Below are 27,999 nucleotides of genomic sequence, written 5' to 3' on the forward strand. Positions count from 1 at the left end.
TTTTCTATTTACATAGTATAGCTCCATTGTCTTTTCCAAACTGAACATTCCATGGGTAACCTTTTATCTTCAATACCTCAAGTTATTATGCATGTGTGAAGAAAACAAGAGTTTTATTTCTTGACTCAAATTTCTTGACACCTAACTTGAGTTTCAGTGTTTCTTGGTTGAAAGTGCAATTTTGAAGCAGCTTTGCTTTTGTATATTCAATGCGAGTTGCCTGGGCTTCATATATGATCACAACTCATTTTAGGTCAGCAGAGTCCTTTTAAAGGCACCTTTTAGTCCATGGAAAACAAATCAGTGGCAGTGTCGAGAGTGTGTTGCTGTGAAAGCACGGCAGGTCAGGCAGTGTCCAAGAAGCAGGAGAATTGATGTTTTGGGCATAAGCCCTTCATCAGGAATGAGGCTTATGGACCGGGGCTGAGAGAAAAATGGGAGGGGGGGGTGCTGAGGTTGGGGGGAAGGTAGCTGAGAAAGCAGTAGGTGAATGAAGGTGAGGGAGAAAGTGATTGGTCAGAGGGGGGAATGATGGACAGGTCCAGAGGACAGCGCCAAGTTGGATGCTTTGGAGTGGGATAATGTTAGGGGAGGGGAAATGAAGAAGCTGTTGAAATCCACATTTATCCCGTGTGGTTGCAGGGTCCCAACGCGAAATATGAGGCGTTTTTCCTTCAGGCGTCGGGTGGTAAAGGTTTGGCACAGGATCTGTATGTCCTTGACGGAGAGGGAGGGGGAGTTGAAGTGTTCAGCCACGGGGCGGTGAGTGTGGATGTTTCAGAGATGTTCTCTGAAATGATCCGCAAGTAGGCATCCTGTCTGCCTGATGTAGAGGAGTCCATACCAGGTGCAATGGTGCAGTAGATGACATTGGTAGATGTACAGGTACTTCCTCCAAATCAATGGCAGTCCAGATTATATTGCTAGGCAACCTTCAGAACAAAAACCCTTCCACCAGGTGGACCAGTGATTAAAGTTATAAATCCCATGTTATCTGCTTGAAAGCTTTGCTTCCCCAAAATCACTTGACTTTTGTAAAAAGCACGTGAACCAAAGCAGACTTCAGCTCCTTCCTCTTCAGTAAGTACAACTCCAAGAAATAATGTGGTTAAACACCTTTTTCAATCTGGAATGTCCAAACCATTCTATATTCTAGCTCCTCATAGCCAATAAATCTATATGTATTCCTAACAACGTCTGAAATGGTAACTTTTTCTGAACAAATGAGGCTTAGTCTGAAACACATAGTACATTGCATTGTTTCCCCCCTAATGCATGGATAAAACAACTATACCCACTTAAAAGGTGTACCATAACAAGAAGGTGCCCACTTCAAGACGATCAAAAATACCAGCAAAAGAAGTATCATACAAAATGCAATACAGTGGAACTAATTTATCGACACATAATCGAGAAAGGTATCACATAGAGACATACTACTTCTTACATTTTCTTTTATCAGGATAGTGAAAGACTTGAAAGTTACAACAATTATCTCAGCAGTACAATAAGCAATTGAACCCAATTTACATTCAGATAGTTTAACAAATTCACCACAGATTGTGAATCAATATTATCACATCATCATCAGATTCCTAAAAAGACACAGGTTTAAAGAAGGACATGTCCAGATGGTCAAAGGAATCCTCAAGGCTAACAGACTTCGATAATTAAGAAATGCTGAGAGACAGAGGAAAGTCCAAAGTTTGTCTTATTGTCTCTCTGATCTACACATTTCAGGGCTGACACAAAATCATTTAGAGAGCTGATCAGTTGAAAATTTACAAATGCAAACTCTGGGAGCCAAACAACAGCCTCCTCAGTTGTTCAGTTTAATGTCTTTAATCAACCATTTATTTTCTAAAGGGGACATCATTCTGTAATGTGCAACATTGTTTGTGTCTCTGCATAAGTTATATGAATAAAAAATATAAAATACTCTGCCAAATAAGACACTTCCACCAAGTGACCACGCTCTTATGAATGACTTAAAGAAACCCTTTACCTTTATTTTTGCACGTACAAGATTCCAATCATGAAAACTTGGAACCCAGCAAAGGTTGCTGGCGATTCTGAGATTCCAAGGTCATACATGATTGAGACCAGAACTGGTAAGCAAATGAAGAAAACAATGTCTATATTAGACATACACCTGAGCTGGAAATGTAGAAAAGATCATCAACACAAGCAACACCACTAACCAGGAAAACAGCACCAACCACATCACCAACAAGTAATACAACATCATTAACATCACCAGCAATTGACACAATATCAACAATGTCAAGCACAACTCCTACAACGCCAGGAATAACAAAAACAACAACGCATGAGCAGCATGCCAACTCATCACTGAGAGCAATGAAAATCAATTTCCCAATATGGAGGCACAAATCCTACCATATCGTCAATAATGTTTTTATGAAAATGAAAACATGCCATGTAAGAATCTTAATTTTTCATATAGAATTTTACTTGTCATTATTCTTCTGTTTAGAAGATAAACTCATGATTGAAATAGTTATATTGATGTAGAGGCATTAGTTTTTTTTTAAAGAAAAGGTATGTTATATTGCCATTATTCATAAAGAGCTAGGAACTAATTTTTAAGTCAATATATATCCAAAGTGACCATGTTCACTATTTGAGAAATCTCTTATGCGAGTCTGTTAGCTGAAGCTGAATCATATGAAATTGATGGCAATCATATAGCAAGTAAAAATTAGATCATGTGGAACAAATGAGGTGATTTGGTCCATTGAGTCAGCTCTGCTATTCAAAGAGATTGTAGCTGATTTGATAATCCTCAACTCCACCTTCCTGCCTTTTCCACAGGACTCTTATTAGTTAGAAATCTGTCAATAGTAATGACCCAATCTCTACAGTCTTTGATGGTAAAGATTTCCAGAGAAACATTACCGTCTGAGAGAGGAAATACTTCCTCATCTCTGTTTTAAATGGGCAACCCGTACTCTGAGATTGTACCCTTTGATCCTGAACTCTCCCACAAGATGTAACAATCTTTCAGTATCTACCCTGTCAAACCAGCTAACAGTCTTATAAGTTTCATAGAATCTCCTCCTGTGGAAACAGGTCCTTCAGCCCAACAAGTCCACACCGACCCTCTGAAGAGTAACCCACTCAGACCCATTACCTTACATTTGCTCCTGACTAATGCACATAATCTACACACCTTTGAACACTATGGGCAATTTAGCAAGGCCAATTCACCTCACCTGCAATTCTTTGGACTGTGGGAGGAAACTGGAGCACCCAGAGGAAACCTACGCAGACTTGGGGAGAATGTGCAAACTCTACACAGACAGTCGCTTGAGGCTGGAATAAAACCTGGGACCCTGGTGCTGTGAGGCAGCAATGCTAACCACTGAGCCACCGTGCCATCCCAAGTTTCAACAAAGTCACCTCTCCTTTTTGTAAACTCCAGTGAAGATGGATTCAACCTATTCAATCTCTTCGCAAAAGCAATCCCTTCACAGGCAGGATCAATCTTGCAAACCTTCTCTGAATTGCTTCCAATACCACTACATTTTTCGTTTAACAAGGGAAAACCGTTCAGTGTTCTGGCTGTGGTTTAACTATTGTAGCTTACATAATTTTATCAAGACTTCTCTATTTTTACACTCCATCTCTTTCAGATAAAGGTCAACATTTTGTTTGCCTTCTTTATTACCTGCTGAAAATAAAAGCAAGCTTTTTGTGATTTATGCACAAGAACCACTAAATCCCTCAATGCTAAAATACTCTACAAGTCTTTTTACACTTAAATAATATTTAGCACTTATTCTTTCTGCCCAGAACCAGGGACAGAAAAATAAACCTATTTTAAAGATAAGGCATCACCCTTTTAGATCAAAGATGAGGATACTTTTTATTTGCTTTTAGAGGACTATAGGACTTTTGAACTCTGTATCGAAGGCAGTGGTGTTGGGGGTAATTGAATGTTTTAAGGTGGACGTACGTGGATGAGTGGGATCAAAAGGCCTGTTTCTGTGCTGTATGACTCTATGACTCTATAAATACAATTGCTATTTCTAGCAAAAAAATGCTCGGGAAAGTAAGGGGGCTCAAGATAGATAAATTCCATAGACCTGATGGATTGCATTGTCTTTGGATATTATTTATTGAACTTCCAGAAGGTATTTAAGAAATCTCTTATGGGAGTCTGTTAGCTGAAGCTGAATCATATGAAATTGGTGGCAAATTGTCATGACCAGTGAAAGTCATTGTTGGCACTTCAGCTATTCACTGTACTTATCAATGACTAAATGATAGATTAGAAAAGCATGAATCCAAGTTTGCTGATGACACAGGTAAGTGGAATTTTAAGCAGTTTACATAGAAGCATCAAATTACAAAGAGATAGTAATAGATTAAGTAAATGGGCAAAACTGAGGTAAATGTAGGCAAATGTAAATTCATCCACTTTGGACCTAAAAGTACTTCCCAAATGGTGAAAAGGTTAGACATAATGGATGACCAAACAGACCTGAGAGTCCAGGTGCATAAATGTCATGAATAGATACAAAAGAAAACCAAGAAGGTTTATGGAATTTTGACCTTTATAGCTAGAGTGCTCAAGTACAAGGGGGTGAAATTTATGCTACAAATAAATAAAATCTTGGTTTGATCCTGTAGAGTCATACAGCATGGAAGTAGACCCTTCAATCCAACCAGTCCATGCCGAACATGATCCAACACTAAACTAATCCCACTTGCCTGCTCCTGGCCCATATCTCTCCAAACCTTTTCTATTCATATACTTTTCCAAAGATCTTTTAAATGTTGTAATTGTAACCACATGCATCACTTCCTCTGGAAGTTCACTCCACACACGAGCCATGTTCTGTGTAAAAACTTTGCCCCTCGTGTATTTTTAAAATTTCTCTCCTCTCACCTTAAAAAATATGCCCCCTCATTTTAGAATCCCACATCCTAGGGAAAAGCCAACTACCATTAACTTTAACTATACCCCACATTATTTTATAAACTTCTATAAGGTTGCCTCTCAAACTCCTATGTTCTAGTGAAAAAAGTTCCAGCCTATCCAGTCTTTCTTTATAACTCAAACCTTCCATACTCAGCAACATCCTGGTAAGTCTCTTCTAAGCCCTCTCCAGGTTAATAATATTCTTCCTATAACTGGGTGATCAGAACTGGATGCAGTATTCCAGAAGAGGCCTCACCAATGTTCTGTACAATCTCTACATGACTTCCTAACTCCTATACTCAAAGGACTGAGCAATGAAGGCAAGTATGCCAAACACCTTTATAACCACCCTCGCTACAAGTGACACAAACTTCAAAGAATTATGCACCTGAATCCTTATGTTCTTCTGTCCTATAACATTACCCGAGGCCCTACCATTAATTGTATAAGCCCTACCTTTGTTTGCTGTATCAAAATGCAAAACCTTGCATTCATCCAGATTGAACTCCATCTGCTATTTTTCAGTCCATCTGGAATACTTTGGTGAAAACTAGGTAGTACACCTTGGGAAAAATATATTGTTCCTGGAGTGAGTTTAGTGTAATCTTATTAGAATAATAATTGAAATCCCAATGGTAAATGATGAAGAGAATACATAAGGCAATCTCCAGGCCTATTAAACATTTTTCAAATGCTCTCACTCTTTTAGGCTGGAGCTTCTTTTCTTGCCTGTACAGCTCCAGAAATGCACTTCACATGACAAAGAGTCAAAGACCCTATATTAAAAATATTTCAGTTGAGACCCTGGCTTGTGACTGACTGAGACTGAGAAGATTAATTCTTAAAAACACCAAGCACCTGACTTTGGTGGACCGCACAAACCTCTAACCCTTCATACCACCAGCCCCATATGTGGCAGAGTCTGCAGACTGCAAATGGGACTTAATAGCTATTTCAGAACTCACCAAACCAGAGTGGAAGCAAATCATCTTCAATCCCAAAACACTGTGTAAGAAGAAGAAGAAAAATTGTACAAACAGTTAAACTGCAACCAGAGCACAGTACGGTTTGATTCCAGCCTTTGGAGACTGTTTATGTGGAGTTTGCACACTCTCCCCTTGTCTGCGTGGGATTATTCTGGGTGCTCCGGTTTCCTCCCACAATCCAAAGATATGCAGGTGAGGTGAATTGGCTATGCTAAATTGTCCATAGTGTTCAGGGATGTGTAGGTTAGGTGTATTAGTCAGGGGTAAATGTAGAGTAATAGGATAGGAGAATGGGTCTTGCTGGGAGTCGGGTATGTTTTGGCGCTGTCCTTTCGGCGCCGATCATTTGGCCCTGTTGTTTTGGCTCTAAACTGTTTTGGCGCTCATTAATTTGGTGCTGAGCTGTTTTGGTGGCAATTCAGAATTTTAAAAAAGTCTTGTTTGGTTAAAGAAGGGAGGATGACTAACGACCCGATGTAATTTTCTCAACTAGCGAGAGTTGATAGTCAAAGCTGTAATGACCCGCTGTAGATTCAAATCTCATTTTGTACTCATTTTCTCATTTAACAATTGTTAATGGTCATCTACTGCCTTCACGTTGGAAAGCTATAATACAATTTTCTTTCTCTTCTCTTGTAGAACCCATACCAGAAATGGCTGGAGACATTCAAAGCAAGAGAGACAAACCATAATTTTCACACAATGGTTATCTATATGTATTGGCGTCAAAACAGCTCAGCTCCAAAGTAATGAGCGCCAAAACAGTTTAGAGTCAAAACAGGAGGGCCAAATGATCGGCGCCAAAAGGGCAGCGTCAAATAGTCCCATTCCGCTGCCTGGGTTACTCTTTGGAATGTCAGTGTGGACTTGTTGGGCCAAATGATCTGTTTCCACATTGTAGTGATTCTATGATTTCTGGTCACTGCTTCTGCTGGGGAAGGTGGAAGTAGATTTATGAGCATGTTGCATAGAGCGGTAAATTTTAGCTAAGTGGGAAGATTGGATAAACTGTGGTTGTTTTTTTTGGAACAAAGGAAATCAAAGAGAGATTTAATTGAAGTGTACAAAATTATGAAGGACCTAGATAAATTGGATAGCAAGACCATTTAGCATTCCATTAGCATAGCAGTCAATATCAGGAGGAGAGCTGTCTAAACCATTTGATCAAATGATTAGGGAGCTATTGAAGAGTGCTATTTATTTGGCATATGGAACAAACCACCAATAAAGACAGTGGAGGCAGCAATTCTCACTACATTTTAAAAAGAACTTGGATATGCACTTGAGGTTCCATAACCTACAGGACTACAGATCAAGAGTTGGAAAGATGATTAGACCGAATGGCTTTTTGTTAGTTGCATGGATACAATAGATCAAATGATCTCCTTCTGTGTACTAAATGTTTCTAAGTTTGCATGGAATACTAATCAAGCAGATTGTTTGTTTTTGGTCTATATCCCTTAATACCTTTGCTTAGCAAAACAGCATCTATCTCAAATTTAAAATTAACAACTGATCAAGCATCAACTACCTTATGTGTAAGACAGTTCCAAACCTTTACCACCTTTTGTGTGTAGATGTGCTTCCATCATTTCTCCTGAACAGTCTTCCCTAATGTTTAGACTATGATCCTTATGTCTAGAATCCAACAGCATGGGCTCTTGTCTTATTAAATAGCCCATGTGTTTGAGGTAGTAATGTTTTTTCATTCATTCATGGGTTGAGGGCAGTGCTGGCTAGGCCAGCATTTATTGCCCATCCCTAATTGCCCAGAGGGCAGTTAAGAGTCAACTATATTAGTCAGGAGTTAAGGCGCAAGATACACCAGATGATTGTAAAGATGTGTACGAAAGGCAAAGTTACAGCGATCATGGGGGATTTCAATATGCAGGTGGACTGGGAAAATCAAATTGGTAGTGGATTGCAAGAAAAAGAATTTATTGAATGTCTACGAGATGGCTTTTTGGAGCAGCTTATGGTGGAGCCTACTAGGGAATGAGAAATTTACAGAGCGGGGGGTGTGAGGGATGGCAGTTTTTGGAAGGGAGAAAAGCTGCAGATACAGTGAGATAGATGGGTTAACTCCAGGAAAGGTAGGAGAGGTAGGCAGGTAGTGCAGGAGTCTTCTGTGGCTATCCCCATTTTAAACAAGTATGCTCTTTTGGAAAATGTAGGGGGCGATGGATTCTCAGGGGAACGTAGCACAAACAGCCAAGTTCCTGGTATCAAGAGAGGCTTTAATGTAATGAGGGTACATTAAGTTTCAAGCGATCAATTGTGATAGGGGACTCTCGAGTCAAAGGCACTGACTGAGATTTCTGCAGCCAGTAGCGAAAAATCAGAATGGTGTGATGCCTCCCTGATATTAGGATCAAGGATGTCTCAGAAAAGGTGTCAAATGTTCTCAAAGGAGAGAGGGACTAGTAAGAGGCCTAACAGGGAAGACAGTTGAACTCAGGGCATGGTTAGAAACATGGGACTGAGATATCATAGCAATTACAGAGATGTGGCTCAGAGATGGACAGGACTGACAGCTTCATGTTCCAGGGTACAAATGCTACAGGAAGGACAGAAAGGGAGGCAAGAGAGGAGGGTGAGTGGTATTTTTGAATAAGGAATAGCATTACAGCTGCACTTAGGGGGGGGATATTCCTGGGAATACGTCCAGGGAGGTTATGGGGTGGAACTGAAAAATAAGAAAGGGATGATCACCTTATTGGGATTGTATTATAGAACCCCTAAGAGGCACCAGGAAATTGAGAAAGAAATTTGGAAGGAGATTGCAGTTATCTATAAGAAAATAGGGTGGTTATGGCAGGGGATTTTAACTTTTCAAACATAGACTAGGACTGTCATAGTGTTAAGGTTTAGATGAACTTTCAAAAGCTGATTGGGGGCAGATGTTTGCAGGTAAAGGGACGGCTAGAAAATGGGAAGCCTTCAGAAATGAGATAACAAAAGTCCAAAGACAATATATTCCTGTTAAGATAAAAGGCAGGGCTGGTAGGTGTAGGGAATGTTGGATGACTAGAGAAATTGAGGATTGTTTAAGAAAAGGGAGGAAGCATATGTCAGATACAGACAGGAGAGATTGAGTGAATCCTTAGAACAGTATATAGAAAGTAGGAATATATACTTAAGAGAGAAATCAGGTGAGAAAAAGGGGACATGAGATTGCTTTGGCAAAAAGGGTTAAGGAGAATCCAAAGGGATTTTTGAAATAATTAAGGACAAAAGGGTAACTAGGGAGAGAATAGGGCCCATCAAAGATCAGCAAGGCAGCCTTCTTTGTGGAGCCACAAGAGACTGGGGAGATACTAAATTAGTATTTTGTATCAGTGTTTACAGTAGAGAAGGACACGGAAGATATAGAATTTGGGGAAACAGATGGTGACATCTTGAAAAATGTCCAGATCACAGAGGAGGAAGTGCTGGATGTCTCAAAATGCATAAAAGTGGATAAATCCCCAGGACCTGATCAGGTTTACCCAAGAACACTGTGGGAAGCTAGGGAAGTGATTGCTAGCCCCTTGCTGAGATATTTGTATCATTGATAGTCGCAGGGGAGATGTCAGAAGACTGAAGGTTGACTAATGTGGTACCACTATTTAAGAAAGGTGGTAAGGATAAGCCAGGGAACAATAGACTGGTGAGCCTGATGTCGTGGTAGGCAAGTTGTTGGAGGGAATCCTGAGGGACAGGATGTACATGTATTTGGAAAGGCAAGGACTGATTAGGGATAGTTAACATGGTTTTGTGCGTGAGGAATCATGTCTCACAAACTTGATTAAGGTTTTGAAGAAGTAACAAAGAAAATTGATGAGGGCAGAGTGATGGACATGATCTATATGGACTCCAGTAAGGCGTTCGACAAGGTTCCTCACAGTTGACTGGCAATGTTAGATCTCATGGAATACAGGGAGAACTAGCCACTTGGATACAGAACTGGCTCAAAGGTAAAAGACAGAGAGTGGTGGTGGAAGGTTGCTTTTCAGACTGGAGGCCTGTGACCAGTGGTGTGCCACAAGGATCGGTGTTGGGTCCACTACATTTCGTCATTTATATGAATGATTTGGATGTGAACATAGGAGGTATAGTTAGTAAGCTTGCAGGTGATACCAAAATTGGAGATGTAGTGAATAGCGAAGAAGATTACCTCAGAGTACAACAGGATCTTGATCATTTCGGCTAATGGGCTGAGGAATGGCAGATGGAATTTAATTTAGATAAATGCGAGGTGGTGCATTTTGAAAAGACAAATCAGAGGAGGGTTGTATACTTACTGGTAAGCTCCTAAGGAGTGTTGCTGAACAAGGAGACCTCTAAGTGCAGGTTCTTAGCTTCTTGAAAGTAGTCTCGCAGGTAGATAGGATAGTGAAGAAGGCATTTGGTATCCTTTCCTTTATTGGTCAGATGTATTGAGTATAGGATTTGGGAGGTCATGTTGCGGCTATAAAGGATGTTGGTTAGGCCACTTTTGGAATATTGCGTACAATTCTGGTCTCCTTACTATCGGAAAATGTTGTGAAACTTGAAAAGTTTCAGAAAAGATTTACAAGGATGATGCCAGGATTGGAGGATTTGAGCTGTAGGGAAAGGCTGAATAGGCTGGGGCTGTTTTCCCTGGAGGCTGAGGTGTGACCTTATTGAGGTTTATAAAATCATGAGGTTTATAAAATCATGAGGGGCATGGATAAGATAAATAGACAAAATCTTTTCCCTTTGGTGTGGGAGTCCAGAACTCGAGGGCGTAGGTTTCGGGTAAGAGAGGAAAGATATAAAAAGGAGCTAAGAGGCAACTTTTTCATGCAGAGGATGGTGCATATATGGAATGAGCTGCCAGAGGAAGTGGTAGGCTGGTACAATTGCAGCATGTAAAAAAGAATCTGTATGGGTATATGAATAGGAGTGGTTCAGAGGGATATGGGCCAAGTGCTGGCAAATGGGACTAGGTTACTTTAGGATATCTGGTCAGCATAGACAAGTTGGACCAAAGGGTCTGTTTCCGTGCTATATACCTCCATGACTCTATGGCTGGAAAATTGCTAATGTGACACCCCTGTTTAAAAAGGGAATAAGGCAAAAGATGGAAAATTACAGATAAATTAGCCTAACTTCAGTCATGGATAAGATCCTGGAATCCATTGTGAAGGATGAGATTTCTGAAGGCAAATGCAAGGGTTATGGGGAGAAAGTGAGAGAATGGGGTTGAGAAACGTCCAGCCATGATCAAATGGCAGAGCAGACTTGACAGGCTGAATGGCCTAATTTCAGTTCCTATGTCTTATGGTCTTACATTGCTGTGGGTCTAGAGTCACATGTAAGCCAGACCATGCAAGGATGAGCTTGATCCTGTTTTGATGTTCAAAACCATGGAGAGGACTGTTCCACTCTTTGAGTCCGTAATATACGCAGCACCAGTGAGCAGAGTACAGTCAATTCACAGTGAAGCAGAGGCACAAAAAAAGTTTAACATTTCCTGTTGGAAACGGCTTGACAAACTTTGATTAAATGAGCATACAGCCTGAAATTTTGTTGAGCGTCCACATTTAATTATGCAGTACAATGTAACAGCTCTATCTTCTCAGTTTTATGAGTTGAAATTCAGCTATAATTAAAAATACTGTAGAAGAGATGTGTTTGATGAACTGAAGACATAACAAAAGACAAAAAGTTTGCAAAATAAATTCTCACAAGTAAGAAATGGCTAGTGCTTTTACTAGCCAAACAATGATAACTTTATTTCAAGAATTAGACCAAGAACTTCAAGAACCAGCTCCATTGAATGCATAAGCAAACGTTTTACATAGAAAACCAAATACTGGAATTTAATTCTTACCCAGAGTATTAAAATTTGATGTGGATCATAATTTGAATGACTTTACTGCTGAGAGATATGTTTTGCATACCTGTAATGCTCTCTCTTTTCAACTTCACAAATTTGAATTAGCATATTCAACACACTATCTGGACACTTGAGAACAAACATTTACATTGGCAACCTGCTCATATCAGCAATAAAGTCCAAATCCACAAGTGGAGCCACACAGAATAGAGAGATTATATCACTTTTCCTTTAGCTCAAACATATTTTATTCAAAGAAATTCTAATTAATCTTTGGAGATTTTGTCTTACACTCATCAGGTCAATTTGCAATAAGACAAATTCTATAGGAAATCAATATTCATAATACACTAAAGAGAGAGCATTATCTAATGTCCTCAATATCCAAATAGCCTGCACATGTAAAACCTGCAACATTAGATGTGATTCAGCAATTAGACAACATTTGCTGGATAATCCTAAGTAGAGTGAAGAATTTACACTGACGCTAGCTTAGGATTGTCAGTGGACTCTCAGTGCGACACCTTGCCTGTACTGGAAGCTACAATAGATATGGCTTCCAGATATACATATATTTTGCAGAGAAAGAACATGTACATATACTATGCCTATTTCAACTTAGAAAATAGGTTGTAATCATCTGCTGCTTCATTTCTCAGTGTAATGACCTGACTGATCAGAGTTAAGCTGCCTGGTTAACTCTGATTTAAACAAAAGGATTTAAACAAGTGGGCAGTTAACTGTCAATCAGCATTAACCAGTGCATTCCCCATGGCATTGCCTCCACCAATCAAAGTCCACTTGCCAACTAATCAGAGTTCTTCTCTCATGCTACATGCATGTTGTATACCCTTTGAATTAGTATTGTTGCAAATTGTCCTGCTGAGTACAAGATGAAAAGCTTTGACAAAATGTGTGAGCGAAAACTTGGTAGAGTATAATGTGGGGAAGTGTGAGGTTATGCACTTTGGCAAGGATAACAGAGAAGCTGAATATTATTTAAATGGAGAAAGACCTCAGAAAGCTACAGAACAGAGGAATTTGGGAATCCTCATCCATGAATCACTGAAAGTTGGCATCCAAGTTCAATCGGTAACACAGAAGTCAAATAGAATCTTGGCATTTATTTCAAAGGAGTTGGACTATAAAAGTAGGAAGACTTTGCTAAAACTACACATCAGACCATCAGACTCTTTGGACAACAGCTGGAATATTGTGAACAGTTTTGGATGTTTACCTTAAGAAAGATACACTGGCATTAGAGACAGTCCAGAGAAGGTTGATTTGCCTGATATCATGCATGGAGGAATTGTCTCATGAGGAGAGATTGAGTAGGTTTAGACCTGTTCTTGTTGGAAAATGGAAGACTGAGAGGTTGCCTTATCGAAACATAAATGATTCTTAGAGGACTTGTCAAGATATGTGCAAAGACGATGTTTCCCTTTATGGAATAATCTAGGATTAGAAGGAATTACCCCAGAATAAGGGGACACAGATTTAAGACAGAGATGAGGAGGAATTTCTTCTCTTGAATGGTTGTGAATCTGTGGAATTCTTTACCACAGAGGGCTGTTGTGGTTGAGATATTAAGTATATTCAAGGCTAAGATAGATAGATTTTTAAACTGTAAGGGAATCAAGAGTTCTGGAGACGAGGCAGAAAAGTGGAGTTGAGGATTATCAGATCAGCCATGATCTCATTGAACTTTGGAGCAGACTCAATGAATGACTCACTTCTGTTCTTATGTTTTATGGTATTATGTGTCTTTTTTCAACAACATTCAAATTCTGTATACCAAATGACAATGAAGAAGTTGTACAGCAATTGTAAATTGGAATTTGGCTATTGGTTTCTGATCACCCCCAAACAATATACTGCTTTTAAACTGCATCTATTAGTCTCCAATTCATAGCTGCACTACTGATTTTAGCTGGCTGTACCTCATTAATATATCATGGTTAACAATGCAATTCCTCTGTCCAGTACAGTGTTATGTGAACTGACATGCATATACAGAGTCCTGCACCAGCAGCTGATGTTTAATTGTTTGGAGAATGTAAGTAGATGTGTCTAGATAAGTTAATCTTTTACATTAATTCCAAATAAGATTTTAAAATCCCCAGTGAATCACCTAACACTATTTAAACTAGGACTTATACTCCATGCAGAATCAAAACTAAGCTTTGTGAACTTATTGTCTCTAGAAGAGTCTCAATGTAGTCTTAATCAGGTCAGACCTTGATTCTAGATTTTTCGGCAATTTGGCACCACTAAACTACTTTGCAATTACCATGCCACTTTGGCCCCACAGTGGCTATTTTAATAGCATAACAGTACTCTTTAAATGAGCTGACACCTTAAGTATTATATCCAAAGAAGAAAGTTGTCTACTGGACAATCTAAAGATGAAAGGTATAAAACCGGTTCTAAATTGGTTTGGACAGATTTAAGAGATACCAAAGTTTCAAGTATAGATAGCAACAAGCGTTTTGCTTCGAGTGTAAGAGGAGATTTTCCAGATGGGCACTGAACAATTGCAATATGGATAATGTTCATATCTTCAGTAAGGAGACCTGAATGGTATTCACTTGCCTCTGAATGCACTAAGTAATTGCCTTCAGGCATGGCCATTTCATTCTTTTATCATAAAATTATTGATTGTAACTTTTTAAACATCATCTGATTTGACAAGACTTGATACCAATTGTTGCTTGAAATGCGAAGCTATTGGATGTGGGATATCCCAATACTAATATACATGTTTGTAAAGAGTAGAACAGGCTAGAAAAATAAATATAAACGTTATGAATAAAATTGTTTTGATGAAAATAGATTAATTGTGATTTTTCTATTTTATTTTGAAATTATAGCAAGGTCCATAGGTAAGGGTAACAATAGTTCCAATTCTATCTTTTTGTAATGTACCATATACTGCCATGTCATTCTCCTAGTCTCCAATAGGTGGCTTCTGGTCCACTAAAATCTTGATTCGAATATGCTCATCCTTGCACAAATCCTTCACTCTTCTCTATACCTGAAGCTCCCCCCAGCCATTCAAAGCTGTGACAACTCTGCATAATTTTAATATCAGATTGCTGGGCAGCTCCCTGGCTTCCATTTGTTTTGTTCCACCAGCAGTGGCCTTGTCTTCAGCTATCTTGGTGACAAGATTAGGAATTCCCTCCCTAAATATTGCTGGTTTTCTATTTTTCTCTTGTCCTTTAAGTTGCTTCTTTAAACCTACTTTGAACAAATATTGGTCACCTGTCCTCATCATTGGGGGAATGGAGGAAGGGAAAGAGTAGTTATCTATGGGGGTCAGGCACTTCTTTTGCTCATGCTCCTCAGTACGGAGGAGAGACAGTGTACCATTAATCCTGGCAAGCAAGCAGAGTATGTGCTTATTGGAATGTACCAAATACTGCCGTTTGTCAAGGTGATGTTAGGCGTCTTGGATTTACCAACAGTGCATCAGAAAGTTGAGTTTGGTATCATTGGAATGATCTTGGGCTTTGTCAACATTGGTATGTGGTCCTTCAATCAGAGAAATTACAGTATAGGAGAAAGCCATTCAGCTCATTGTGGGTGTCAAGAAGTTATGTAATTTTGAAAATTTGTACTATATTCCCCTGAATAATCGTTGTTCTCATTAAAAATTCATTGGTTCTGACAATAGGTCATTGACCTGAAATGGTAACCTTATGATTCTCTCTCTACTCTCTGAGAGTTTTTAGCATTTTTAATTTTTAACCCATCTTTTTGTTTTCATGACTATAATTCCAATTTTAGAGCCATTCCAGATTAACCTTTCCATGGCCTTCCTGTAATGGATTTACCAGAACAGCACGCAATTCTCCAATTGTGGCTAAACCAATTCCATGTACAAATGAAAACTGACTTCCTTCCCCTTTATATAGAAAACCTAAAATTTTATTCCTCATTTTAGAGCTAATGCAGCTCCACTGTTAAAAATCCATGTACTGATACTCCTCAAACTTTCTTCTCCTTAGCTTTGTCAAAATATGCCTTTCATCATTGTCTTTCCCAAAATATATTACTTCATATTTCTCTCTACAACAACTCCACTAATCTGTTTGAAAAGCAAAGCATATGGATTCAATGATAATATTCAGAAGGAAATTCGTTATATAATTTAAAAGAAAAAAAATTGCATGAATCTAAGAATGTAGAAGCAAGATTATGCCTTTTGACCTTTCAAATCCTTTCAGTAACATAATGACAGATCTGACAATGGTCTTAACTTAACTTTCCTGCCTGCCTTCCATAACCAATAACAACTTTGTAGGTCAATTTCTAAAACTAAATGGTGACATAGGACTCAGCAGCAGTGGCTATTTCGCCCTTTGAACCTGTTAGGCCATTCAACAAGAGTAATCTAATCCAATCTAATCAATCATCCTGATCTGGTGGTAGTTTCCATTTTCTTGACTAGCTTCCACAACCTTCATTGTGTATTCTAAGAAAAGTCTATGCAATTCAATAATTCAGTGAGCCAGCCTTCTTTTTTTTTGGGCAAGAGAATTGCACAGACTACTCACCCACAGAGAGAAAAACAACAATATGTCAATCTTAAAAGAGAGCCTTCTTATTTTCAAACTGAGTCCCCAGATGTGGCCTCATCAAGACTCTGTATAAGTGCAGTAAACCTTCCCTATTATATTCTATACCACTTCAAAGAATACTAACATTTCACTTGCCTTTTTAATTGTCTGCTATTACTGCAAACTATTTTTTTGTGATTCATGCAGCAGAGCACTTAGGTTCCTCCAAGGCTCCAAGATCAGCAATCTTTCTCCATTTAAGCAGTACAGAACTTTTTCATTCTTTCTGCCAAAGTGGACAAATTCATAATTTTCCACATTCTACTCAGTCTGCCAAAGTTTTGTCCATTACTTAACTTGTCTATATCTCTTCGCAGATTTTCTAGCTCCTCTTGACAACTTAGTTCTTATCTAATTTGGTGTAATCGACAAATTCAACAACCATACAATCAGTCCAATCATTCAAGTAATTGATATTGATTGTAAATAGAGGTACCAGAACTGTCGTGTGTGGCACTCCATTAGTTACATCCTGTCAACCTATAAAAGATTCATTTACATCTACACTCTACCTTCTATTAACTAACAAATTATTTGTCCATTCTAATATGTTATCTCATACACTATGAGATAACTCTGTGTGGTAAACATTGATGTGATAATTATTTGACATGGCATTTATTAAATGCCTTTTGGAAATCCAAGTAGACCTCATTTACAGGGTCCCCTTTCTCCAACTTGCTTGTTACTTCCTCAAAAACCCTAAAGAATTAGTTAACCTGAATCCCCTTTCGTCAAACAAAGCTGATTCTGCTTGATCACTTTATAACTTCATAAATATCCTACTGCAACTTCCTCAAAAATATATTCCAGCAATTTCCCATTGTCAGACATTAGAATAACTGATCTAGTTTGCTGCTTTGTGTTTTCCTCATTTCTTGAATACTGATGTTCCATTTGCCACTTTCCAAACTTCTGGAATGCTTCCAGATTCTAATGAAATTTGGATGATTATAACTTTGTGCCTCCACTACCTCCACTTTTCAGACCAAGGATGCATTCAATCGGGTCCTGAGAAGTTGTTCAACCTTAGATCTATTGGTTTACCAGCACCTTTACCCTGGTCATGTGATTGCTTTAAGTTCCTTTCTCCCTTTCACCACTTGATTTTCAAGTTTCTTAGTAAAGCTTTCGAAGTCTTCTACTACAAGACTTGTTCAATGCCCCCACAATTTCCTGGTTTTCCATTATCAATTCCCTAGACCCACTCTCTAGAAGACCAACATTAGCATAGGTACTCCTTCCCCCTATTTAAATACATGCTTTCTACTTTTCTTTTAGTTATTCTTTGATGGTCATTAAACCCATCTAATCTTCTGACATACCACAAACATTTTCTGAATTAGGCAATGTTTCCTTCAATTCAATACTATCCTTAACTTTCCCATTTAGCCACGTTTATGGAAAAATTAAGAATCACACAACACCAAGTTATAGTCCAACAGATTTATTTAGAAGCAGTGGCTTTCAGAGTGCTGTTCCTTCATCAGGTGATTGTGGAGTATAAGATCATAAAACAGAATTTTTAGCAAAGGTTTATAACTGAAATTATATATTGAAAAAGACTTGGATTGTTTGTTAAGTCTCTCATCTTTAAGAATGACCATGTTGGTTTCAGTTCTCTCATATGTAAATCCCAGAACATTTTTTAAAAGTTACATTCTCAAGTGAAATTTAACAATAGGTGCCATGTTATCTCAGATAACGCACTGAATGTGTGAGGTGCCCTGTGTGAGGCTGTCTGTGCCCCAATGTTCTAAAAAAGGGATTTACAGAATCTTACATGGATTTATGCAGTTTTTGAACAAAATAAATATAATTCTGCAAGTACAAATTCACCCCACAAACTTATTTGTGTGTGTGTTGGGGGATGGGGTGAGGATGGGGTTGGGGAGGAGCTGGGGGCTGAGTGTCTGTGAGAGAATGAGTATGTATGTGTATGTGTATGTGTGTGAGTGTGAGTGTAAAGGGGTATAAGTCTGTGAGAGGGAGTATACATGTGAGCGTATGAGAGGGTCTGTGTGAGTGCATGGGTCTATAGGTGTGTGTGTGTGTGTGTGTGTGTGTGTGTGTGTGTGTGTGTGTGTGTGTGTGTGTGTGTGTGTGTGTCTGTGTGTGTGTGTGTGTGTGTGTGTGTCAGACACATTCTTCAATGCATTATCTGAGATGATATGGCACCAATTGTTAAAGTTCACTAGCGAATGTAACTTTAAAAAAAGTTCTGGGATTCACATATGAAAGAACTGAAACCAACATGATCTTTCTAAAAGATGAGAGATTTAACAAACATTCCAGGTCTTCTTCAATAAATAATTTCAGTTGCATCACACTGTAAACTTTTCCTATAAATTCTATGTCTTACGATCTTACACTCCACAACCACCTGATGAAGGAACCGCGCTCCTGGTGTTGATTTTTAACTTTGAATACCCCAGTCCAACACCTGCACCTCCAGATCATGACATTTATTGCATGTACAGTTTAGTCTCCTTACAAAAAAAATGGACTTGCCATAGAAGGGGGTCAGTGAAGATTCATCTGACTGATTCCCTGAGATGGTTGGTAGATCATAGAAGGTGAGATTGGATTGGCTAAGCTTGTACTCATTGAGGTTTACAAAAATGAGAGGGAATCTTGTTGAAATGTATAAACTTCTGACAGCGCTGTTTCCCCTATGTGGAGTTCTAGAATAAGGGATCATGGTTGCGTGACACAAGGTAGATGGTTTGGATTGAGAAAAAGAGAAACTTCTTCATTCAGTGGGGATGGTGTCTCTGTGGAATTCTCCACCTCATAAGATGGTAGAGGGAATTATACTAAATGTATCTGAGAAATTATATTTCAGGCAGCAAAGGCATTTGGGGAGAGAATATCATATTTCCTTTTTCCAGGAGGTTTGTGAATGGTTGTTTTCTTTTCAGAGCAGTTCTACACATCTCTCTGTTACTTTATGGTTCATTGGTTTAGTGTATATTGGATGAATGGAAGAGCTATGGTATAGCTATGAGTTAGAATGAGCTGGCATGGAGTGTATGAAGGACCACGAGCATGGATGAAGCATGGGTTGGAATGGAGGACATGAACTGCTGTGGGAAAGATGGTAGTCATGCATTGGCACAGGCAGTGGGTGAGAGGAAGTGTGATAGTACATGGAGTGAGGATTAGAAGATGTAACAGTCTAACAGAAGATCAGCGGACCAAGCACTATATTGCAGTACGTAAAGAATGTCATGCAAGGGAAAGTGATGGGTAGGAACTGGCCAGAAAGAGAAAGAAATAAAAAAAACCATAGAGTGGGAGAAGCATGATCAGAACTGACAATAGTCCTGAGCACTGCAATATACACCAACTTTGCAAACATACCTTTTCAGTTATGGCTTTTATTGACCACTTTGAGAAAGCTTGTTTAGAATTATAGGAACATTGCATAGGATTCAGTTTGCCGTACCAGTGTTGGCTCTTTGCAAGAGGAGTGTTGAGTAATTCCACATTTTGCTTTTTCTGCAACCTCTTAAGTTCCTCATTCTCAAGGACCTGTCGGAATTCTTTTTAATATTATTCATGCAATCAACTTTCACCACATTTTTAGGAAGAACATTCCAGATCCTGCTAAACCTCTCCTGATTGAAAGCATCTCTTATCTCATCCTCAGATCTAGAACATAGAACATAGAAAAATACAGCACAGAACAGGCCCTTTGGCCCACAATGTTGTGCTGAGATTTAATCCTAATATAAAATATAGTAACTTAACCTATGCACCCCTCAACTCACTGCTATCCATGTGCAGGTCCAGCAGTTGCTTAAATGCCCCCAGTGACTTTGCTTCCATCACCACAGCTGGCATCGCATTCCATGCATTCACAACTCTCTGCATAAAGAACCTACCTCTGACGTCTCCTTTATACCTTCCTCCTAATATCTTCAAACTATGACTTCTCGTACCAGTCAATCCTGCACTGGGGAAAAGTCACTGGATATTGGCTCTATCTATTCCTCTCATTATTTTGTACACCTCGATCAAGTCTCCTCTCTTCCTCCTTCTCTCCAGAGAGAAAAGTCCAAGCTTATTCAACCTTTCTTTATAAGGCAAGTCCTCGAGTCCAGGCAGCATCCTGGTAAACCTTCTTTGCACCCTCTCCAAAGCCTCCACATCTTTCCTATAGTAGGGTGACCAGAACTGGACACAATATTCCAAATGTGGTCTCACCAGGGACTTGTAGAGCTGCAGCAAAACCTTGCGGCTCTTAAACTCGATCCCCCTGTTAATGAAGGCCAAAACACTATAAGCTTTCTTAACAACCCTATCCACTTGGTTGCCAACTTTGAGGGATCTATGTACTTGCACACCCAGATCCCTCTGTTCCTCCACACTACCAAGAATCCTGTCTTTAATCCTACATTCAGCATTCGAGTTCAACCTTCCAAAATGCATCACTTTGCATTTATCCAGGTCGAACTCCATCTGCCATTTCTCAGCTCAGCTATGCATCCTATGTGGTGTTGCAGCCTGCAGTAGCCCTCAATACTATCGACGACACCTCCAACCTTTGTGTCATCTGCAAATTTACTAACCCACCCCTCAACCACCTCATCCAAGTCATTTATAAAAACTACAAAGAGCAGAGGCCCAAGAACAGAGCCCTGCAAGACCCCACTCAACACTGTCCTCCAGGCAGAATACTTTCCACTACAACTACTCTGTGCCTTCTGTCAGCCAGCTAATTCTGAATCCAGATAGCCAAATCTCCCTGTATCCCATACTTCCTGACTTTATGAATGAGCCTACCATGGGGAACCCTATCAAATGCCTTGCTGAAGTCTATGATTTTAAAGCTAACATCTCTGGTTATCAAACACACACACAAGAGTATAGTTATTCTCTATTTGTTCTATTAGAACCTCTGATTATCTTGTAAATCTCTTTTAGTTCACCTCATAACCCTGTCTTACAGCTGAAATCTCTTGTCCCTGGTAACAGCATGGAAACAGACCCATTTGCCGACCAGATATTCCAAATTAATCTAGTCCCATTTGCCAGCATTTGGCACATATTCCTGTAAACCCTTCTCCTTATTCATGTACCCATACAAATGCCTTGTAAATGTTGTAATGGTACTAGCCTCCACCACTTCCTTCGGAAGCTCGTTCTATACACACACCACTATATGCATGAAAAGGTTGTTCCTTAGGTCCCCTTTAAATCTTTAACTTCTCACTTTAAACCTTTACCCTTTAGGTTTGGACTCCCCACTCTGGGGAAAACACTGTGGCTATTCATCCTATCCATGCCATACATGATTTTATAAACCTCTATAAGGTTACCCCTCAGTCTCCAACCTTCCAGGGAAAATAGACGCAGCCTATTCAGTCTCTTCCTATAGTTCATACCTCCAGCCCTGGCAACAGCCTTGTAAATCTTTTCTGCACCCTCGCAAGTTTTACAATGTCCTTCCAAATCTGGGAAACCAGAATTGAATGCAGTATTCCAAAATTGGCCTAACCAATGTCCTGTACAGCTGCAACATGACCTCCCAATTCCTATACTCAAGCACTGACCAATAAAGACAAGTGTACAAAATGCCTTCTTCACCATCCTGTTTACCCATGATTCTACTTTCAAGGAACGATGACCCTTCACTCAAAGGTCTCCCCTGGACCTGACCATTAAGTGTATATGCTCTGCTCTTATTTGCCTTACCAAAATGCAGCACCTCACATCTATTGAAATTAAACTCCATCTGCCATTCCTTGGCCCATTGGCCCATCTGATCAAGGTCCCATCGTACTGGGAGATAACTTTCTTAACTGTCCACTACACCACCAATTTTGATGTCATCTGCAAACTTACTAACCATACTTCCTACATTCACATTCAGATCATTGATATAAATGACAAAAGTCAGTGGACCCAACCCCAATCTTTGTGGTACACAGCTGACACAGATCTCCAGTCTAAATAGCAAACCTCCCCCATCATCTTCTGTCTTCCACCTTCAAGCTAGTTATGTATTCAAATGGCTCAATCTCCCTATATTTTATGTGATCTAATCTTGTTAACTGGTCTATCATGCAGAACCTTGTCAAATGCCTTAGTGATGTCCATATAGGTCACGCCCACTGCTCTGTCTTCATCAATCCTCTTTATCACTTCCTCAAAAATCTCAATCAGGTTAGTAAGACATGATTTCCCATGCACAAAGCCATGTTGACTATCCATAATCAGTCCTTGCCTTTCCAAATATGTGCAAATCCTGTCCCTTATAATCCATACTTAAAAACTGAATGTCCATAACTCTTTTGGGGGAAAATCCCAATGATTCACAACTCTGAGTGAGGAAATTTCTCCGCTACTGATTTCAAATATCAAAATCTTATTCTGAAACTGTATTCCCTAGATATAAATTCCCAGCCTGGGGAAATATACTTTCAGATCTACAGTGTCAAGTTCCTTTAGACCATTACATTTCAACGAAAGCTCCTCTCAATCTTCCAAACTCAAGGGAATATAGGCCTAGTCTACTTAATTTCTCATAGGACAATCCTGTCAACCCAGGAATGAGTGCAATAAAGGAAAGTCCTTAGATTGTTATTAGCATCCTTCCATCTATTTAAGAAGTTACATGCATTAAATCCATTGGGGTGGGAAAAATTTGTATACTTCTTAAGGAAAGAGACAAAAACTGTACACAGTATTCCAGGTGTGATCTCACTGACACCCAATATAAAACAATGAGAGTTCCTTACTCTTATACTTCAATCCATTTGTAATTAAGTCTAACATGCCATTTGCATTCTTAATTGTTTCCTGGACATGCATACATGATAATAGGTAGCGTCAGAATCAAGTTATAATAATGATTATTGAACTCAGCATTTCAAGTCAGTATATTCAGGAAGACATTGTCCACCTCCTTCTGCAATCTACAAAGAATGTCTCGGAAGTAACTTTTGACGAGGTTCATACTGAGCAAATCCATGATGCAGGACTTTTTTCTACTGGCCAGTCCAGAGATGCACATTAAGATAGACAGCACTGCTGATGGAGGACTATTCAATTTTGGTGAAAACTGCTCTTGTATGCTTAAAGCCGGTTTGTCTTCCAGTACAAAGAGCTGACGAGGGCTGAGTGTTGCAGACTGGCGCATTCCAGGTTCAGAATGTGCAATAGTGAGAAGCTCCTGTTGAATGTTGTTTATCATAGCACATGGAGGGCTGGAAAATGTGTAAAATCTCTGGAGGATGGGTCTGGCATCTTTCTCACAGGATATATTTTAAATATTGCCAGCACTTGCAATTGTATTGCATCAGAAAAATATAAATACTTTGAGGAAGAAAATATATATTTTGTAAAATATATTAACCAGACTCCATACTCAGGTTCAATAAAAACAGAAATTGTTAGAGAAACTCAGCAAGTCTGGCAGCATCTGTGGAGACAAAGCAGAGTTAATGTCCAGTTTCTCTTCTTTAGAACCGATAGGAGCAAGGAAAAGGTTGAAAATATGCTGATGACAGCGGCGGGGATGGACGGAGGTAACAAGTGAGCAAAGGCAGGGAAGGAAAGTTCGGCAGCCAAATGGATGGTTGATACTAACTCAGGGAAGAAGAAAAGCTGATGATGGGAGAGTGAGTAGGTGAAAGTGGGTTGGCTCATGGTAGTCCATGACATGACAGGGCCTGGTGTGTGAGAGTGGATACAAGACATGGAAAAAAATTTTCAAGCCATAAAATTATTAAACTTGATATGAGTCCTGAAGGCTGCAGGGTCCCTGAGTGGAAGATGATACACTGTTCTTCCAGCTTGCACTGAGCCATATTGGAGCAATGCAGCAAGCCCAGTATAGAAATGCTGTCCAGGGAACATGATGGTGTATGAATTCACAGGCAACTATGGATAATTTTATTTTACATACCCTCGTTTATGGTTTTGGGAGATGATGGCTTTTAATGTTGCACTGCTATGATTGTTATATGCAAGAAGAGATTCTTAAGTCAAAGAATCACAGAATTAAGCTGTAGTAGAAGGAGACCATTTGGCCCATCATGTGTACACCTATTACTTAGTCTTTTTTTCTCATACCCCTGCACGCAATGTCTATCCAAGTAATCACCCAATGCTTCTTGAATGCTTCAACTCAATCTGCTGGCATCATACTTTCAGGCAGAGCATTCCACACACGTTGTGTGAAAAAGTTTCCCTCACCTCATTCTTGATTCGTTTGCGCATCAATTTAAATGTTGCGCGTGTCTAGACTTAAATGATTTGGAGTTGCCGGTGTTGGACTGGGGTGTACAAAGTTAAAAATCACACAACACCAGGTTATAGTCCAACAGGTTTAATTGGAAGCACACTAGCTTTCGGAGCGGCGCTCCTTACCTGATGAAGGAGCGTCGCTCCGAAAGCTAGTGTGCTTACAATTAAACCTGTTGGACTATAACCTGGTGCTGTGTGATTTTTAACTTTATACTTAAATGTACTTTTTTGTTTGGTTTTCTTTGGCAGCATCACGTCTAGGATATAATTCGCGCGGTTAGAGGATGGCAGATGTTTGTGCGTGGAACAGTGTCGAGGTCGCAATTTGAGGTTTAGTTTCCCCTCAGAATGAAGGAGTAAAGTGTGTTTAGCCTCAAAGGGGAAATGTTTGTTGTGTAAGTGGCGGGGGAGGGGGGCGCACATTTTGTTTCACTGTTTTCCGGATCACTGCCCAGGCAAGGGACATTTTAAGAACGAGAGGAAAAAATGTGTCACTGGTACTTTCGAGCTTGTTTATGTCTTCTTTCCGCTTTTGCCACACGTGTTTCAACTGCAGTCGAAAAAAAGTGAGTAGAGTGTTCGGCTTCTTGAGTTAGTAATTCGAAAATTCGCATTGACTCTACAAATGTTACTCGGCACGTTGGGTTTCATAGTGCAGTTTCCTTCTGTTTAAATACTACAGATAGGTTACTATTATCATACAAAATCTGCATCTCCTTTCGTCTTTTCTGTCCACCAATAGCTTTATTATCGCTGTTAGGCAGCACGGTGGCTCAGTGATTGGCACTGCTGCCTTCCAGCGCTCGGGCTCGATTCCAGGTCTCGGTCTACTGTGTGAAGTTTGCACGTTCTCCCCGTGTCAGCGTGGCTTTCCTCCTACAGTCCAAAGATGTGCAGGTTAGGTGGTTTAGCCATGGGAAATGCAAGGTTATGGAGATACGATGCTCTTTCGAGAGCCGGTATGAACTCGATTGGCCGAATGGCTTGATTCCACAATGTAAGGATTCTAATGTTACTCTTCCTCACAAGGTAAAACATTCTCGATTGTTAAGAATTTTTCGGTCCCTCAGCTTTCCTTTCCTCAAGAGAAAGTCTTGTCTATCTATTGATTGAAGCAGCAACTCTATTTCTGCTGGTTTTGTATATATTAGAGTGGAACTCCTCATCCTCTACCAGATGCAATGCAGATTTGAAGTCCAAACCAACAATATGAGCAATATTGTTCCGGAAATAGACATTCTTCAAACCAAATGCAATGTATTATGTTTATACAGAAGTGAAAACATGAGCCTAAAAGTATTGATATTTATAAGGCTGCATGCAAACCGCACATGTCCCCGTCAGAAGAGATTTCTAAACTTCTGGTCAGTGACATTTCTGACATATTCCTAAACACGCAAGTAAAAGTTACCATGCAAATGGGAATTCCCAGCTGCTTTTATAACGCAGCAAGGTAGAGATTTAACTTAGTTGTGAACCATCGTTAATTTTACGACCCATCATCGTTAAACATCAAACCCAAAGGTACATCCTCCTAAGTAGTTTGCTTATCTTGTTACACAAGATAGAACTTATACATTTACTTCTACCTTTCACCTGCGGCTGGAAACACAATTCCAACCTTGAAGTGTTCTGAACTGGCCCTGAATACTGCCTTTTTAGTTTCATAACCACTGCATGAATGATAAATGGGGACACCAGGTTAGGAAATGGATTCGATGCGGCTTATATAGGGAGTATAGAACAAAACAAATTTTAGGGATTGTTTCCAAATCGAAGCCCTGCTTTTTAAAAAAAACTTTTATCGTATCTTATTATAGTTATGATTCTGTGTCACCGTAACAGAGAACTGACCTTTTCATGCTTAAAGGAGCAACAATGTTTAAGAAAAATGGCTCGAGAATTATTTACAGCTGCTGATTTAGATGCAACGGTCCACTTTGAATAATGTTGGACTGAAATGGTTTCTTGGTATGAACTGCCGGTACGCACACGTGGGTGGCCCAGATTCACGCATCAACAAAGGAAACAAAAACAAATGTAGCTATTCATGCCGTTAAATGGCTACATCTATGTTGACCGTACCTCTTCTCGCAATTTGAACCAATATATTGGCCGTTAAACTGGTTAGCAGCACAAGGTGAAAACGTTTAGTCAACAAAGTATTACATCTTTCCACAATAAACAATATCATATCTGCAATCAAATCTCTCCATGTCACAACACATTTGGTCTTTCAAAGTTTAAAAGCCCCAGTGTTAAGCATAGGTGTCAGATGTGTATACGTACCCAGAACCAGGATAAAGAGCTTGCTTGCTGTTTCAAACATGAATTCCAACATTGTAGTTCTATACTTTTTATCAAAAAGAGGATATGAAAATATACACTCAGATACTCCACAAGTGCACTGTGCCAAGCATTAAAGCTGAAAGTGACTGTGGGTTTTATTTAACCTGTTCATACGTCACTCAACAGGAACCAGTGCAAAGAACTTAGCCCATCCTCTTTGTAATAATGCTCTTTTTACTAATTTCTAGTGAGAAAATATAGATAACAATCTGTGCTTTTTCTATTTTGCGATTTGACGTCTGACAAAATTTCTAAATTCAATTTTAGCTTATTCCGTGAAAGCAATACTTTAATTTCATGGCAAACCAGCGTATTTTCTGCCATCATCTTTTTGATGTTATTTACGAGCAAATGGAATATCTTCAACTGTATTTCATTCCATGGGACATTCGAAAATTAAGTTGATCAAGTCTGATATTAAATTAAAATTTTACAGTAAACCTTTAATCTACAAAAAAGGAATTTAATATATATATATATATATATATAATTCTTGAACCGAAGGCTGACATTTATTTACAATGCTAATGCCTCCGGGAAAATGTTGACGGGTCTTTGTTTTGACTGGACAGCAATGATTTGATGCAATTGAGTAAATCGTTCGGCCAGAATGCAGGCACTATATGGATCGAGAGTCATATCTAGGCCAGATCAGGTTAAGAACGGACATTCCTTTAAAGAACATTCACTTTTTAAAAAAAAATGATATTTAATTGTATTTACTCATAGCTGCTTTTTTTTTCTATTTCTATGTACCTTTACAGATTACGAGTTCAGTAATAAGACCATACTATCCGAATGTATAATGAACATACAGAATGTAAGTTATTCTATATTATTTGGTGAAAAAAGCAAGTAATGAGGGAATTTTCAGCAATGAAATTAGTTTCAGGATACTACATATGTGGGGAGAGAAGTTATTTGAACAGGATTTTAACCACCACTATGAAGTTGCTGAAGTAATCCAGGCAAATTCAAACGTCACAGTGGATG

The 27,999-nt window shown here is 39.2% G+C and overlaps 1 protein-coding gene across 2 annotated transcripts in view; it reads right to left on the bottom strand.

Moving 5' to 3' along the window:
- Positions 1–27,060, bottom strand: part of flt3 (fms related receptor tyrosine kinase 3) — a 113,105-nt gene extending 86,045 nt beyond the window's left edge. For both annotated transcript variants that reach the window (XM_043692009.2, XM_087988198.1), the window contains exon 1: positions 26,947–27,060. In XM_043692009.2, coding sequence (XP_043547944.2) covers positions 26,947–26,998 — 52 coding nt within the window. In that variant the 5' untranslated portion in view covers positions 26,999–27,060. The remainder of the gene's footprint in view (positions 1–26,946) is intronic.
- Positions 27,061–27,999: the final 939 nt, after the last annotated feature.

Source organism: Chiloscyllium plagiosum, unplaced genomic scaffold, assembly GCF_037043375.1.
Source record: "Chiloscyllium plagiosum isolate Xiang-an unplaced genomic scaffold, Cpla_swu_hap1 HiC_scaffold_6, whole genome shotgun sequence".
In the NCBI taxonomy this organism is placed as follows: Eukaryota; Metazoa; Chordata; class Chondrichthyes; order Orectolobiformes; family Hemiscylliidae; genus Chiloscyllium; species Chiloscyllium plagiosum.